The sequence below is a fragment of the Xenopus tropicalis genome, chromosome 7 (assembly GCF_000004195.4).
Source record: "Xenopus tropicalis strain Nigerian chromosome 7, UCB_Xtro_10.0, whole genome shotgun sequence".
NCBI classification, from domain to species: domain Eukaryota; kingdom Metazoa; phylum Chordata; class Amphibia; order Anura; family Pipidae; genus Xenopus; species Xenopus tropicalis.
The window spans coordinates 125,340,038-125,355,538 of record NC_030683.2 but is presented as its reverse complement, the minus strand read 5'-3'; the positions used below and the strand labels follow the sequence as shown (position 1 = coordinate 125,355,538).

The following is a 15,501-nucleotide window of genomic DNA, read 5'->3' as shown; positions in this document are numbered from 1 at the left end:
CATCTAGCTCTAGTGAAGTTGGGGATCAGGGACCCCGTGAATGAGGAGTAATGAGTATTAGGATAATACAGTATCTGTAAAAGCACTTTCTAGGAAAGTGAGATAGTGAGTCTAGTTAGAAAGAGCAGTTTCTGGCTCCAACCAGGAGAGATAGCTGGGAGTATTCTCCTATACAGACACTGTTGCCTTAGTGTAGGGTCGCAGTTAAGACACAGGTATCAGGTTAGTACTTATCCCTGAACCACCGTCCGCTAAGGTGCACACCCTAAGGCAGTTCTGTCCAACTGGCGGCCCGTGACCCCCCTCTGTGTGGCCCCCACCTGTCTGGCTGCTTTGATGGCTTACCTTTGAGTAAGCATTAAATGGTATCAGTACTGAGATTAACTGGCCCCCTGCATGGTTCTCACCTCAGATTCAGGCTGTAATCCCTCTGTATTGTTTAAAAATGTAATTCCTTTTAATACCTGCATTGTTCACCCCCTGCAGTGTTCACACCTCAGGCTCAGACTGTAATCACTCCCATTGTTCACTTCTTCACACCTCAGGCTCAGACTGTAATCACTCCCATTGTTCACTTCTTCACACCTCAGACATAGGTACTGTAGGCAGAGTATGGCACATACAGCCAGCATAGGGCAGGTAGAGTATGGCACACACAGGCAGCATAGGTCAGGGAGGGTATGGCACACACAGGAAGGGTAAGACAGGCAGAGTATGGCACACACAGTCAGGGTAGGGCAGGAAGAGTATGGCACACACAGGAAGGGTAGGGTAGGCAGAGTATGGCACACACAGTCAGGGTAGGGCAGGCAGAGTATGGCACACACAGGCAGGGTAGGGCAGGCAGAGTATGGCACACAGAGGCAGCATAGGGAAGGCAGAGTATGGCACACACAGGCAGGGTAGGACAGGCAGAGTGTTGCCTGTGTGTGCCATACTCTGCTTGCCCTATGCTGCTTGTGGGAGGTGAACCTGGCAGGGTTTTTTTGTGGGAGTTTGTTAGCAGTTGGAAATAGCCATTAAATGGTCCCTAAGGTGTGTAATTATGTACTGGGGGTTGCTGTGCTATCCACAGGGGAGGAGGAGGAGGCATATGGAATTTAAGGGTATATCTTAATATGACATAATTCTTTCACATATGAATGATGGTTGATATCCCCACAGTAAGGACCAAGCATTTGGGATTTTGCTGTGGTACCACCATTGTGATAAAATAGGTGTGGTTTGAAGTGGGTGTGGCTTCAAAAAGGGGAGTGGTCAAAACTGGCTTCCATTGGCGGCTCTCCACTATGTATGCTAGAGAAATTCTGGCCCTCGGCACCGTAGAAGTTGGACAGCACTGCCCTAAGGATACAGGATACTTATCCAGACTACTCCCCACAGTGGTGCCATGCTGTTTGGCTGCCTTTACCCTGCCCACACTCGGCTGAGGTGGGATAAACCAGTGGACACCCTCTCTTTCTATCTGCTGTGCCTTTACCTGCCTAATCCATATTGTGAGTATTGTATAACCCTGTGGGTCATTTGTCTGGGAAATAAATAAGCTATGTTCTGTTTAACCACAAAAGAACCTTCTGACGTCCATTCTTTCATTTACTTTGCACACAGCCAAATGAGTTGTAATTGCACTACATACCCCTTGATCTTTCCATATAGCAAAAGCCCATTCTGTGTGTCCCATGTACCCCATGCTCTAAAATCTATCTAGCTGGTCAGGTCTGTATTCAGGGCCAAGAAGGGTTTACATGTATAATGTTTAATATAATGTTTAAAATATATATAATGTATAAAAATCCTGCATATTGGTTAGGCCTAGTAAGTGATATGATGAAGAACGTACAGTTCCAATGGGTTGCACAATATTTTGGAACCATATAAATACTAATAATAGTACAGTATTTAAAGAGCAAAATACTGTACTATTTTTTTAAAAGCCAAAAGGCTTCTCTCCTGAGCAGTCTATTGCCGCTATCGCCACCCCTAGGGTGTATTTCAATCTGCTCTATAGGCATACACCGGAATGAAGAAGCATCATGCTTTGCCTCGGCCCAGTGCTTAGCAACCGGTTGTTGTGCAATATCTTGCTTGTGTTCCTCCATTTTTTTAATCTTAGTCGCCCGTTCTGGATCTAGGGCTGCTCTAATGCTTGCTCGGTGCATGCCTATCCTCTCTTTAAGCTGCCTCACAGTCTTACCACAATACAGCAACCTGTGAGGCAGCTTAAAGAGAGGATAGGCATGCACCGAGCAAGCATTAGAGCAGCCCTAGATCCAGAACGGGCGACTAAGATTAAAAAAATGGAGGAACAAAAGCAAGATATTGCACAACAACCGGTTGCTAAGCACTGGGCCGAGGCAAAGCATGATGCTTCTTCATTCCGGTGTATGCCTATAGAGCAGATTGAAATACACCCTAGGGGTGGCGATAGCGGCAATAGACTGCTCAGGAGAGAAGCCTTTTGGATCAGTGAGTTAAATTGCGTGCACCCTCAAGGTTTAAATTTGAGCTGTTTTTTGACTTAGATAGATATTTTAAGGAGACTTTCTGTATATATCTTTGTAGTATTTCCAAAAGGTGTCAGATAATTTTTTTAATGGACACTTACTATTGGGATAGAATTACAATATAGTATTTATTTTTTTTCCCACAGGACATTTTTTGAAAAGAAAAAAAGTTTTTTATGGACACTAAATGAGCTCACTTGATGCACTGGTGACACCGTATGGTGAGAATATATATTGCACCTTTATAAGTGTGTTTTATGATTATTGCACTTTAACATTGTATTTTATGGCAAAGCACTTTTAATTATTTATGTCATATGGTTTTTACGCTATATATTAGGTTTTATGTGATATAAGGTTGTTTTATGACATGATCACTTTATGTTTATTGAATGAGTTTGTCATATTCTATATGCACTGATATAGGCCAAGCATTGGCCCGTTTGAATTTCTGCACACGTAACAGCATTGGCTAATTACATAATGGTTTGGAAATGGGGATTGGGCACCTTTTTCACTTGTTTAGATTGCAAGGGTATTTATATGTGAGATGATACACCGTTGTTTTATCCTTGATAAAGGTCCTAATGAGGACCGAAACGTTGGTTTTTAAACAATGAGTTTTCAATAAAAAATTTTTTTTGAATTTTAAGGGTGTGCCGGCCATGGATTATTTCATGCTAAATACTCAGATTTTGGCTGTGCACCCCACAGAATACTAAAGCCTTGGAGTGCAGACACCATCAGGACTGATTATATATATATATATATATATATATAAAACAACAAACAAATGGTTATAACGGACTCTCAATATAGGGAAAAATGGCCTGGGTGGATCCAAGAGAAATGAGTATCCACATGAAAAAATGGTGCACTCAATGGGACTTAGTTGCCCTGAGTTGACTCAAAACTTCTGGCTGCAGTATTTTAAATGGGCGCTTTACCTTATATAAATATAACTACTCTCCCTACATACTGTGCCGGGGCTTTTTTAGGTTGGTGGAAGGTTGTGACGAGAGCGCTTGGCAACCTCCCATTTGATCAGTACTTAGTTCCCTATGTAACCTCAATGAGGTGGATATTTATTTGACAATAGAAGAGAAAGTGGGGCTTTAGTACAATAGACTGTTTATAGAGGTTGGTTTGACAGTTTAACTACGGTGTTTTCAGACCCCAATGATCTAATACAGTGCTGTCCAACTGGCGGCCCGCGACCCCCCTCTGTGTGGCCCCCCACCTGTCTGGCTGCTTTGATGGCTTATCTTTGTGTAAGCTTTATTAAATGGTATCTGTACTGGCCCCCTGCATGGTTAACACCTCAGATTCAGGCTGTAATCCACCTGTATTGTTTAAAAATGTAATCCCCTGTGTTGTTCACACCTTTTAATCCCTGCATTGTTCACCCCCTGCAGTGTTCACACCTCAGGCTCAGGCTGTAATCACCCCATTGTTCTCCTGTTCACACCTCAGTAGAAACCCACAAATAAACCCTGCACACTATAAAAAGAACATATACTGTGGTGGTACTGCAATTAAAAAGTTTTTTAATATATAGTTATTGTGCAGACTGTAGGAGCAGTGCCAGCATTGCATCACTGTAGGCTGCCTGTGTGTGCCATACACACAGGCAGAATAGGACAGGCTGAGTATGGCACAGGCAGGCAGAGTATGGCACACACACACAGGCAGGGTAGGGCAGGCAGAGTATGGCACACACAGGCAGGGTAGGGCAGGCAGAGTATGGCACACACAGGCAGGGTAGGGAAGGCAGAGTATGGCACACACAGGCAGGGTAGGGAAGGCAGAGTATGGCACACACAGGCAGGGTAGGGAAGGCAGAGTATGGCACACACAGGCAGGGTAGGGAAGGCAGAGTATGGCACACACAGGCAGGGTAGGGAAGGCAGAGTATGGCACACACAGGCAGGGTAGGGAAGGCAGAGTATGGCAGGTTTTTTCTGTACTACCACCATTAATATGGCTATGGTCATGCAATAATATGGGTGTGGTTTCAAGTGGGTGTGGTTTTAAAAAGGGGAGTGGTCAAAACTAGCTTCCATTATCGGCCCTCCACCACGGAGGCCGGAAAAATTCCGGCCCTTGGTACCACAGAAGTTGGACAGCACTGCTGCACACTATAAAAAGAACATATACTGTGGTGGTACTGCAATTAAAAAGTTTTTTAATATATAGTTATTGTGCAGACTGTAGGAGCAGTGCCAGCATTGCATCACTGTAGGCTGCCTGTGTGTGCCATACACACAGGCAGAATAGGACAGGCAGAGTATGGCACAGGCAGGCAGAGTATGGCACACACACACAGGCAGGGTAGGGCAGGCAGAGTATGGCACACACAGGCAGGGTAGGGCAGGCAGAGTATGGCACACACAGGCAGGGTAGGGAAGGCAGAGTATGGCACACACAGGCAGGGTAGGGAAGGCAGAGTATGGCACACACAGGCAGGGTAGGGAAGGCAGAGTATGGCACACACAGGCAGGGTAGGGAAGGCAGAGTATGGCACACACAGGCAGGGTAGGGAAGGCAGAGTATGGCAGGTTTTTTCTGTACTACCACCATTAATATGGCTATGGTCATGCAATAATATGGGTGTGGTTTCAAGTGGGTGTGGTTTTAAAAAGGGGAGTGGTCAAAACTAGCTTCCATTATCGGCCCTCCACCACGGAGGCCGGAAAAATTCCGGCCCTTGGTACCACAGAAGTTGGACAGCACTGATCTAATACATGCACCTACCTTCCCCCCTCTTCCCCCTCTTCCCCGTACTGCATCTGGCTAATCTTACTACTATGAGGCCAGTGCTATGGGATACATAGATTTATGTCTCCTGTGACGATGCATGAGACTAATGAAATGTGACTTACCCTGTAAATAAGTGTAAATATTATAGTGAACTTCTACCTCACTGATTTTCACCCCCTTGAATTTTATCCTTGCAATTTATTAGATAACTGATCATGTACAATGATTAATATCAATCTATTACTGATTATCAAGACAACCAACAAAGACTAATAAATGTGTAAATATATCTTTTGTAACTTATTTAACTATTTATTCATTATATGAAATTCACTTTTTAACTTTAGATTAAATAAAAGCTATGTTTTAATTATTTAATCAGAAGAAGCACTTGAGTTTTTTTTCTGTATTGGAGTTAATCAATTAGGGTGGTAAACACCCAGTGCAGTCTGAACTTTACTCAGAGAAGTGTGAGTTTCTTTTCTCTTTTTTGACCGGGGCTTTTTTAGCCTGCCTGGGCCAGGGGTGATATTACCTTTAAGCACCTATACAGCCAATCATTATTTGATATGCTATGTGCCTTATGTTCCAAATGGTGTGTCGGGGCTTCCTCAGCCTGTTTGTAATATTACAAGTCCTCTTTTAATGGGGCATTATTATGTCTACACAGAGTAACCAATGAGCCTGTACTATTATTCTGCAACCAACCAACATATTCTGACTCTAACTTGGCAGGTGCGGAGTCTTCTGTAAAAAGTAGGAAAAAAAGCTTCAGCAGGTTTGCTGCAAAACATTTATTGTGGGTAGTGGTAACACGACATGTTTCTGGTCAATACCCTTCATCAAGTCTACTTGATGAGGAGTCTTCTGAAACCCATGTGTCGGCTGAGCAATGGCTGATAAGTGCCCCCCTGTGAACAGTGAGGTGCAGGGTATTTTTGGTTACTATGAAACTGTAGTTCTATATGAAACCACTTCACTTGATACTTTGCATGAGTGACTCCTCTCAGCCCTTCTCCTCCTCTTTTTGACTATTGGGCATTTGTTTTGAATGCGCTCATATTTGTAGGGGCATTTCATGACAATGTATATACTGCACACTGATGGCATCACAGGGAGTGGGTTGGAGGCCAATTGACATAATCAAGGGGCTACTTTAGGCTGTGGGATCCTGGTGTGTTTGGGATGTCTTGAGAAAGGTCTTCTTAGCAGGATAGAAACGTTGACAAACTAATAAAAACTTTTTCACTTATTCGTAAGTCCCATGAGTGCTCAATTTTTTTATCTGGATATATATGTATATCATTTTTCTTTGGAGCTGTCAAGCTTTGAGATTAAAGCTAAAATGAAGCTACCAAACTCCCCTTTGCCAGTATTTAATAGCAGAACATTTATTATGAGATTATGATGCAGATTGAGAAATAACATAAAAGTGATACCTGACTGGCATTTCCTCCATTCCGTGGCACCTTGTCCCATGTCGCTATAAACACTCGTTTGGCAGAAAACCCTAAACCTGGAAAGTAGGTGTTGATGTCTTGCGATGCGTTTGCCAGGAGGCTGGAATCAGTGCTCTGCCGGTAGTAAATGTTACCAGATATTGCAGTAGAAATGTTGGCATAAAACGGGGCAATATGGAATCCACTTAAATCCAGGTATCCTCTGTTGTACAGCTAGAACAGAAAGACATTCATTTATGAAACCCTCGTATTTGTAATCAGTGGGGCTTTAGTTGGAGAAAGATAAGTGATGAGTGAATCTGTCCTATTTCACTTTGTCGAAAATTTCGCGAAATCGTAAAAAAATGTGCTCTAAGTACATTAAAGTCAGTGGTTATTTTTCCCACTCCTACCATGTGACTTTTTATTTATTTGTGCAACTTTTTTTTTAGGCGCAACTTTTTCTCCAAATACATTAAAATCAATGGCATTTTTTCTTGGCAAATTTATTTCATGTGGCAAATGTTCCCAACAGTCATGTGATAAAATTCACCAATGGTGAAATGTGGAATTTCGCCACGAATCCATGTCTGATAAAAAAAATTTGCCCATCACCAACAAAAATTTTACCTAGGGGGAGATTTACCAAGACACAAACAACTTTTCTGCGCGAAAAATTCAGAAAGGCTCTGCCGCTGTTTACAATGGTTCGGTACGAAAATTTAGTGACTTTCGGATCGCCAATACGATATTATCATGACTAATACGATTTTTTTGTGATTAATACAATTTTTTCATAAGCATTTTCGTGATATTTGCGATCTTCAGAAATTTTCGTATCCAATCCGAATTTTTCCCATTCGGGATTCCAATTCGGGATTGATAAATGTGCCCCCTCGTGTAATATGGCTCTCCAGGATCCACTGACTAAAACAAGGGGCACGTATTTGCCAGACTAGAAGCCTGGAGACTCAGCTTTGGGATCTCTGAAGATGGGCCAATTGGTGAGGCCTTAGTATAAATGCCTAGAAGTCTAAATGCTAATGGTTAATAACTGAGCTTCAGTCACTGCCTGTGATTTGATTGTGTGCCCTGCACCACAGGAGGCAGAATGTCACAGCTTTGGTGACATCCATTTGCATGTCTGGCAAGTTTGAAGGATAAGTAAACCTTAAAAATAAGTAATGAAAAATTGCTCAGGGTGCTTTTCTAAGCTCTTTTGCAATTTGCATAATTATTTAGATTTGTTCAGTTTCAGAGCTACAGCTATTTAAGTGTTTGTTAACTGCCAATGCAGTGAATTTTGTAACAACAGCACCACCTGCTGGTCAGTTCCTGTAACTGTACAGACAAAGAGATGTCCCTTCAGAAGGAAAACAGAGAAGGGTTCTGATGTTGCTCTGCTCAGGAAAGAGACCAGAAGCCTCAGATGCCCTTTCCCATCTCCTTCCTGAGCAGAACAACATCTGAACCCTTCTCTGTTTTCCTTCTGAAGGGATATCTCTTTGTCTGTACAGTTACAGGAACTGACCAGCAGGTGGTGCTGTTGTTACAAAATTCACTGCATTGGCAGTTAACAAACACTTAAATAGCTGTAGCTCTGAAACTGAACAAATCTAAATAATTATGCAAATTGCAAAAGAGCTTAGAAAAGCACCCTGAGCAATTTTTCATTACTTATTTTTAAGGTTTACTTATCCTTTAAAGGTCTACTGGAAGTGGCAGAGGATAACAGTGCAGGGGTATAGCACTTGCCAATGCAGTTTCCAGACAATGTGCCCCAGTTGGGTATCAGTTCCACCTGTTTAATTACAGCTTAATATCATGAAGCCAAAATGGCACAATAATCTCAAGGAGCAAGATGGCTGACACAGTGCTGGGAATCAGCATTCTCATTGGTCAGTTCTCTTGCATCTGTAATGACATATTTGGTTAATTTGTTGCGCAGTGAGACACTTTTATGGAGGGTTTATATTCCCTTTAAATGGTAACTGCAGTTGCTGCTTTTACTCCAGGGTATCTGTGTATGTTTCCAGAACAATCAATGAGTAGTATATATGTGTAACTCACGTCAAAAGTAGAAAAGGAATTTCCAAAAGCAGGGAAATTGCTATTAAGAAATACAGGCATGGAACCACCATCACCTCTTGTGGTCAGACTGTCAGTTGGGTTCCCGTATTCATACAGAACACCTAAATGGATGTGAAGGAGACAATATGACAAACACCATCAACAATGAGAATAGCCTCATTAAAGCGGATCTACACCCTACTGCACTGCACTGCTCAACCAAGCTTTAGTTGTTTCTGGACTACAAAGTCATGTGACATATTATCAAGGTTAAAGGGGAAGTTTACTCCTAAAACTTGTTGGTTAAAAATCGGGATGATCAATAGGACGTGTGTTATATAATGCATTCTGCCTGTTCTTTTCATTTAAAAAACAAACAAACATATTTTTCTAATTGTTTGCCATCCTACAATTTACAGTGGCTTGCAAAAGTATTCGGCCCCCTTGAACTTTTCCACATTTTGTCACATTACAGCCACAAACATGAATCAATTTTATTGTAATTCCACGTGAAACACCAATACAAAGTGGGGTACACGTGAGAAGTGGAACGAAAATCATACATGATTCCAAACATTTTTTACAAATAAATAACTGCAAAGTGGGGCGTGCGTAATTATTCAGCCCCCTTTGGTCTGAGTGCAGTCAGTTGCCCATAGACATTGCCTGATGAGTGCTAATAACTAAATAGAGTGCCCCTGTGTGTAATCTAATGTCAGTACAAATACAGCTGCTCTGTGACGGCCTCAGAGGTTGTCTAAGAGAATATTGGGAGCAACAACACCATGAAGTCCAAAGAACACACCAGACAGGTCAGGGATAAAGTTATTGAGAAATTTAAAGCAGGCTTAGGCTACAAAAAGATTTCCAAAGCCTTGAACATCCCACGGAGCCCTGTTCCACCGATCATTCAGAAATGGAAGGAGTATGGCACAACTGTAACCCTACCAAGGCACGGCCCCCCCTAAACTCACAGGCCCAACAAGGAGAGCGCTGATCAGAAATGCAGCCAAGAGGCCCATGGTGACTCTGGGGGGGCTGCAGAGATCTACAGCTCAGGTGGGGGAATCTGTCCGACAACTATTAGTCGTGCACTGCACAAAGTTGGCCTTTATGGAAGAGTGGCAAGAAGAAAGCCATTGTTAACAGAAAACCATAAGAAGTCCCGTTTGCAGTTTGCCACAAGCCATGTGGGGGACACAGCAAACATGTAGAAGAAAGTGCTCTGGTCAGATGAGACCAAAATGGAACTTTTTGGCCAAAATGCAAAACGCTATGTGTGGCGGAAAACTAACACTGCACATCACTCTGAACACACCATCCCCACTGTCACATATGGTGGTGGCAGCATCATGCTCTGGGGGGGCTTCTCTTCAGCAGGGACAGGGAAGCTGGTCAGAGTTGATGGGAAAATGGATGGAGCCAAATACAGGGCTTTTTTTTTTCTTTTTTGGAAGAAAACCTCTTGGAGTCTGCAAAAGACTTGAGACTGGGGCGGAGGTTCACCTTCCAGCAGGACAACGACCCTAAACATAAAGCCAGGGCAACAATGGAATGGTTTAAAACAAAACATATCCATGTGTTAGAATGACCCAGTCAAAGTCCAGATCTAAATCCAATCGAGAATCTGTGGCAAGATCTGAAAACTGCTGTTCCCAAACGCTGTCCATCTAATCTGACTGAGCTGGAGCTGTTTTGCAAAGAAGAATGGGCAAGGATTTCAGTCTGTAGATGGGCAAAGCTGGTAGAGACATACCCTAAAGCCTGGCAGCTGGAATTGCAGCAAAAGGTGGTTTTACAAAGTATTGACTCAGGGGGCTGAATAATTACGCACACCCCACTTTGCAGTTATTTATTTGTAAAAAATGTTTGGAATCACGTATGATTTTCCTTCCACTTCTCACATGTACCCCACTTTGTATTGGGCTTTCACGTGGAATTCCAATAAAATTGATTCATGTTTGTGGCTGTAATGTGACAAAATGTGGAAAAGTTCAAGGGGGCAGAATACTTTTGCAAGCCACTTCCTCAGCTGGGAGGACCTGAGACCTGTTATTCAGAATGTGCAGGACCTGTCATTTGCTGTATAAGGGATCTTTCTCTGTAATTTGTATCTCCATACTTTAAGGGGCTGATTTACTAAAAAAATGTTTTTTTTGATGAGGGTATTAACTTCCCCTTGAAAACGAGTGATATAGAAAACAACGATGGGATTAACTTACCCTTGAAACTGGGTGATACAGAAAACAATGATGGGATTAACTTGTCCTTGACAATGTGTCAAGGACAGGCTGTCACTGACTATTTTATTCCTCTGCTATTGTAAGAATACTCAATAGTACTCGACAGATCAAAACTGTCAATTTTTTTTGTTCACTGAACATTAATAAATCACAAACTATGGGAGTTATTATCAAAAAAACTAGAAATTTTGGGGTAAATTTCTGAAAAACAGGCATTTTTCAAGAAACGATATCAGAAAAATTGAGAACTAGTAAAAATCCTTTAGTAAATCTAAAAAATATCTACAAGTAAAAGATGCTTAGTAAATGTGCCCCATAGTATATCTAAAATAATGAAGCCTTTTTTTTTTCTTCCTCAAATCAGATTTTTATCACTTAAAGTCGCTGAAAACTTAATGGTTAGTAAATGGGCCCCTAAGTCTTCTAAAAATGATTAAAACATTAAGGGGGGATTGATCAACTTTCACTAAAAAAGACTTAAATTTGAATTTTGTTTCAAAAACTTGAATGTCTGGGATTTATAATGTGCAAAAAAACTTGAATGTAAACGTTTGCCATCTCAAAGCTTGTGAGTTTCTATTGAAGTCAATGAGAGTTGTCATAGGCAAAGTCAAGCCACAATATCAAACTCAATTTTTTGAGTTTTTTTTTTAGATTTTTAAGTTTGTAAACATTAAAGTTTTTCTTTCAAATGAGTTTTCCTTATTAATAAAGTCAGCATTTAATATGCAAGTTTATTCAATTCATGTAAACAAACAAGAATTCCCAAACTTGAAAATTCATTGATAAGGCCATTAGGATCGTTTTTCCCCCAGTAAGGATTACTAAAAGGATTAGAGCACTGTTTTATTATTACAGACAAAAAGGAAATAATTTTTGAAAGTTTGAATTATTTGATTAAAATGTGAGTCTGTGGTAAAATAGCCTTCCTGTAATTTGGAGCTTTCTAGATAATGGGTTTCTGGAAAACATATCCTATACTTGTCTATGAAGATTTTCATTCATCCAGGTCATGGTATATCTAGTATAAATAAATTTGAAGCAACTGGACTTGTTTAGTAATCATTGAAGACGTTTCACTACTCATCCGAGCAGCTTCTTCAGTTCAACTGGCTGGTATGGGAAGTCCTCAGCATATATACTGCTCGGATGAGTAGTGAAACGTCTTCAATGATTACTAAACAAGTCCAGTTGCTTCAAATTTATTTATACTAGATATATCCTATACTTGTACTGATTTATAATTACAGGGAAAAAGGAAATATGTTTGACAATTTTGAATTACTTAATTAAAATGGAGTTTATGGAAGATGACCATCCCATAATTCGGAATAGTACTTGTACTTGATCCGAACTAAGATATAATTACCCCTTATTGGGGCAGAACAGCCCTATTGGGTTTATTTAATGGTTAAATGATTCCCTTTTCTCTGTAATAATAAAACAGTACCTGTTCTTGATCCCAACTAAGATATAATTACCCCTTATTGGGGCAGAACAGCCCTATTGGGTTTATTTAATGGTTAAATGATTCCCTTTTCTCTGTAATAATAAAACAGTACCTGTACTTGATCCCAACTAAGATATAATTACCCCTTATTGGGAAAGAACAGCCCTATTGGGTTTATTTAATGGTTAAATTATTCCCTTTTCTCTGTAATAATAAAACAGTACCTGTACTTGATCCCAACTAAGATATAATTACCCCTTATTGGGGCAGAACAGCCCTATTGGGTTTATTTCATGGTTAAATGATTCCCTTTTCTCTGTAATAATAAAACAGTACCTTTACTTGATCCCAACTAAGATATAATTACCCCTTATTGGGGCAGAACAGCCCTATTGGGTTTATTTAATGGTTAAATGATTCCCTTTTCTCTGTAATAATAAAACAGTACCTGTACTTGATCCCAACTAAGATATAATTACCCCTACAAGGTACTGTTTTATTTTTATAGAGAAAAGGGAATCATTTAACCATTAAATAAACCCAATAGGGCAGTTCTGCCCCAATAAGGGGTAATTATATCTTAGTTGGGATCAAGTACAGGTACAGTTTTATTATTACAGAGAAAAGGGAATTATTTAACCATGAAATAAACTCAATAGGGCTGTTCTGCCCCAATAAGGGGTAATTATATCTTAGTTGGGATCAAGTACAGGTACAGTTTTATTATTACAGAGAAAAGGGAATTATTTAACCATGAAATAAACTCAATAGGGCTGTTCTGCCCCAATAAGGGGTAATTATATCTTAGTTGGGATCAAGTACAGGCAAAAAAAATTGCTCTGACTGGATGCAACAATATTGTGATGGACGCAGATGCAGCAAGTAGCTTGATGGAAAAAATGACATGTTGTTTACAAATGCAATTTTTGTATCGGCCCCAATATATATTTTGATGAGCTATATGTAACTATATGCAATTTGCTGCATGTGTTTTGTCGATCCCATGAAAAACGCTTGTGGAATTTTGCCCTTAAGGTATGGAGATCCAAATTACAGAAAGAACTTATCCATAAACTATTTTTTTCTGAAAAAATATCAGAAAAATTACATACTGGCAAAAAAACCCATTCAGAAATCTCAAAAATATCTACACATAAAGCAAAATAAAATTTTCTCAAAATAGCTTAGTAAAAATGCCCCTTAATATTAGTAAATCAGCTCCTAGTGTGTGGTCTATGCGCTTTCAGTTGTAAGTGCCATCTGTAATCTGTTTTACAGCGATTAAAATAAATTAAAAACTCAAATACCATTTGTTGCGGCTGCTCCTTGTAACCCAATGTGAGCTGAAAAGGAAACGGAAGAGAAAGAAAGGAACAAAAATATGAGTGAATCTGAGATTTTGAATGCATCCTATTAGTCACTCCTACCAGGGCCATATTTATATAGGGTATTTATATAGGGCCCATGCCTAGGCCGGCAGCATTAGGGGGGGGACCCTCGGGTGCCTATATCCTGGATTTGGTACGGGATTTGGCCAAGATCTGGCCTTTTTCAGCAGGATCTTGATTTGGTTGAATCTATACCGCTGGCCTAACTGAATTCAAATTCTTACAATCCTGTGATTTTGTCACACAAACACGGTAGTTGAAATTTTTTCGCCTTTTGCTCTTTTACCTTTACTTCTGCATATACAAATTAGGATCTGGTGTTCGACCAAATCCTAAAATAGTGGATACGGTGCATACCTATATATAGATCCCCAGCCACCGCCAGAGACTTTCAGTGGATCACGTGGCAGAGCTGGAGGGTGGGCAGATGTGATGTCAATTGCACAGGAAGTGATGTCATGCATAAATAGAAGTGACATCATGTGCACAACTGCGAATAATGTCACTTCTGTTAACTGGGGGTGAGATAGCAGCACTGTTTACAGAGCCATGAATGAAGAAAATCAAATACAATAAAGATAGGCAGGTTATATATCGGCATTAAGTTTGAACTTCATGGATGTCTGTCTTTGTTCAACCTAACTATGTTACTACGTTGTTACCATGTAAGAGGCCTCAGAGGTCAGTGACCCCCATTTTGAAAGCTGGAAATATGTAGAAGATAAAGGCAAATAATTAAAAAACTATAAAAAATAAACAATGAATACCAATTGCAAGGTTGCTAGGGATAGGACATTCTATAGCATACTAAAAGTTAACATAAATGTGAACCACCCATTTCAGTTTTATTTTACTATAGGCTCTAGATAAGTCATCCTCCTTGGGTAGATAGTATGGGTCTTGCTATGCAAGATGTGGAAAATGGACTAATGTTGGGGAGTAGAGAGAGACAGCTTTTTCACTTTTTTTAAACTTTAGCAAAGTTTTTACAATCAACATAACAAAACTCACCAAATAGAAGAATCTTTGCAATATAACAAAGGGCCATATTTATACAGGAACAGCAACTCTGGTAGAGATGATCCTGATGCACCTGTGGAACAAGTTTTTAAAATTTCTTTGTAATAAACTGACATTTTTTTTAAAGGTTATGTAAACCCAACCATAAAGCTGCCCCACTGTGCCCCCTAGCTTTGCTATAGAAGTTGTCAAAAACATCATTATAGATGCAAGGAAATTCCCCAATGAGAATTCTACTGAGCAACAATGTGACTGTAAGTGCAAGAGAAGTGACCAATAAGAATGCTGATTCCCAGCACTGTGTCAGGCCCCTTGCTGGTACCTTACATATAGAGATAATGATGGCATTTTTCCCGTCATTATATGGCACATGAATCAGACATGGGGATAAAGGGACAGACTTGTTCAGTGCTGGGAAACTGTGCTTATTGCTCCCAACTCTAATTGCAGGAACAGAGAACAGGGAGCCGGATTTACTCACATCAGCTGGGATTCTCATTGGGGGATTTCTTGCATTTTAATGGGGATTTGGGGGAAAGTTTTGGAAAAGTTTTATTGTAAAATATTGCATTAAGAATACAGCCCTGACATTACTGGACTACAGCTCCCACCATGCCTCACCCTTCA

The 15,501-nt window shown here is 40.4% G+C and overlaps 1 protein-coding gene across 1 annotated transcript in view; it reads right to left on the bottom strand.

Annotated features, from left to right (window-relative positions):
- The window catches only part of LOC105945759 (sushi, nidogen and EGF-like domain-containing protein 1), a 54,095-nt gene extending 39,153 nt beyond the window's left edge, over nt 1-14,942 (bottom strand). Inside the window, exons 1-2 of the mRNA XM_031906573.1 lie at nt 14,866-14,942; nt 13,774-13,809 (exon numbers count right to left, since the gene is read on the bottom strand). Coding sequence (XP_031762433.1) covers nt 13,774-13,809; nt 14,866-14,902 — 73 coding nt within the window. The 5' untranslated portion in view covers nt 14,903-14,942. The remainder of the gene's footprint in view (nt 1-13,773; nt 13,810-14,865) is intronic.
- Between the last annotated feature and the right edge of the window lie 559 nt (nt 14,943-15,501).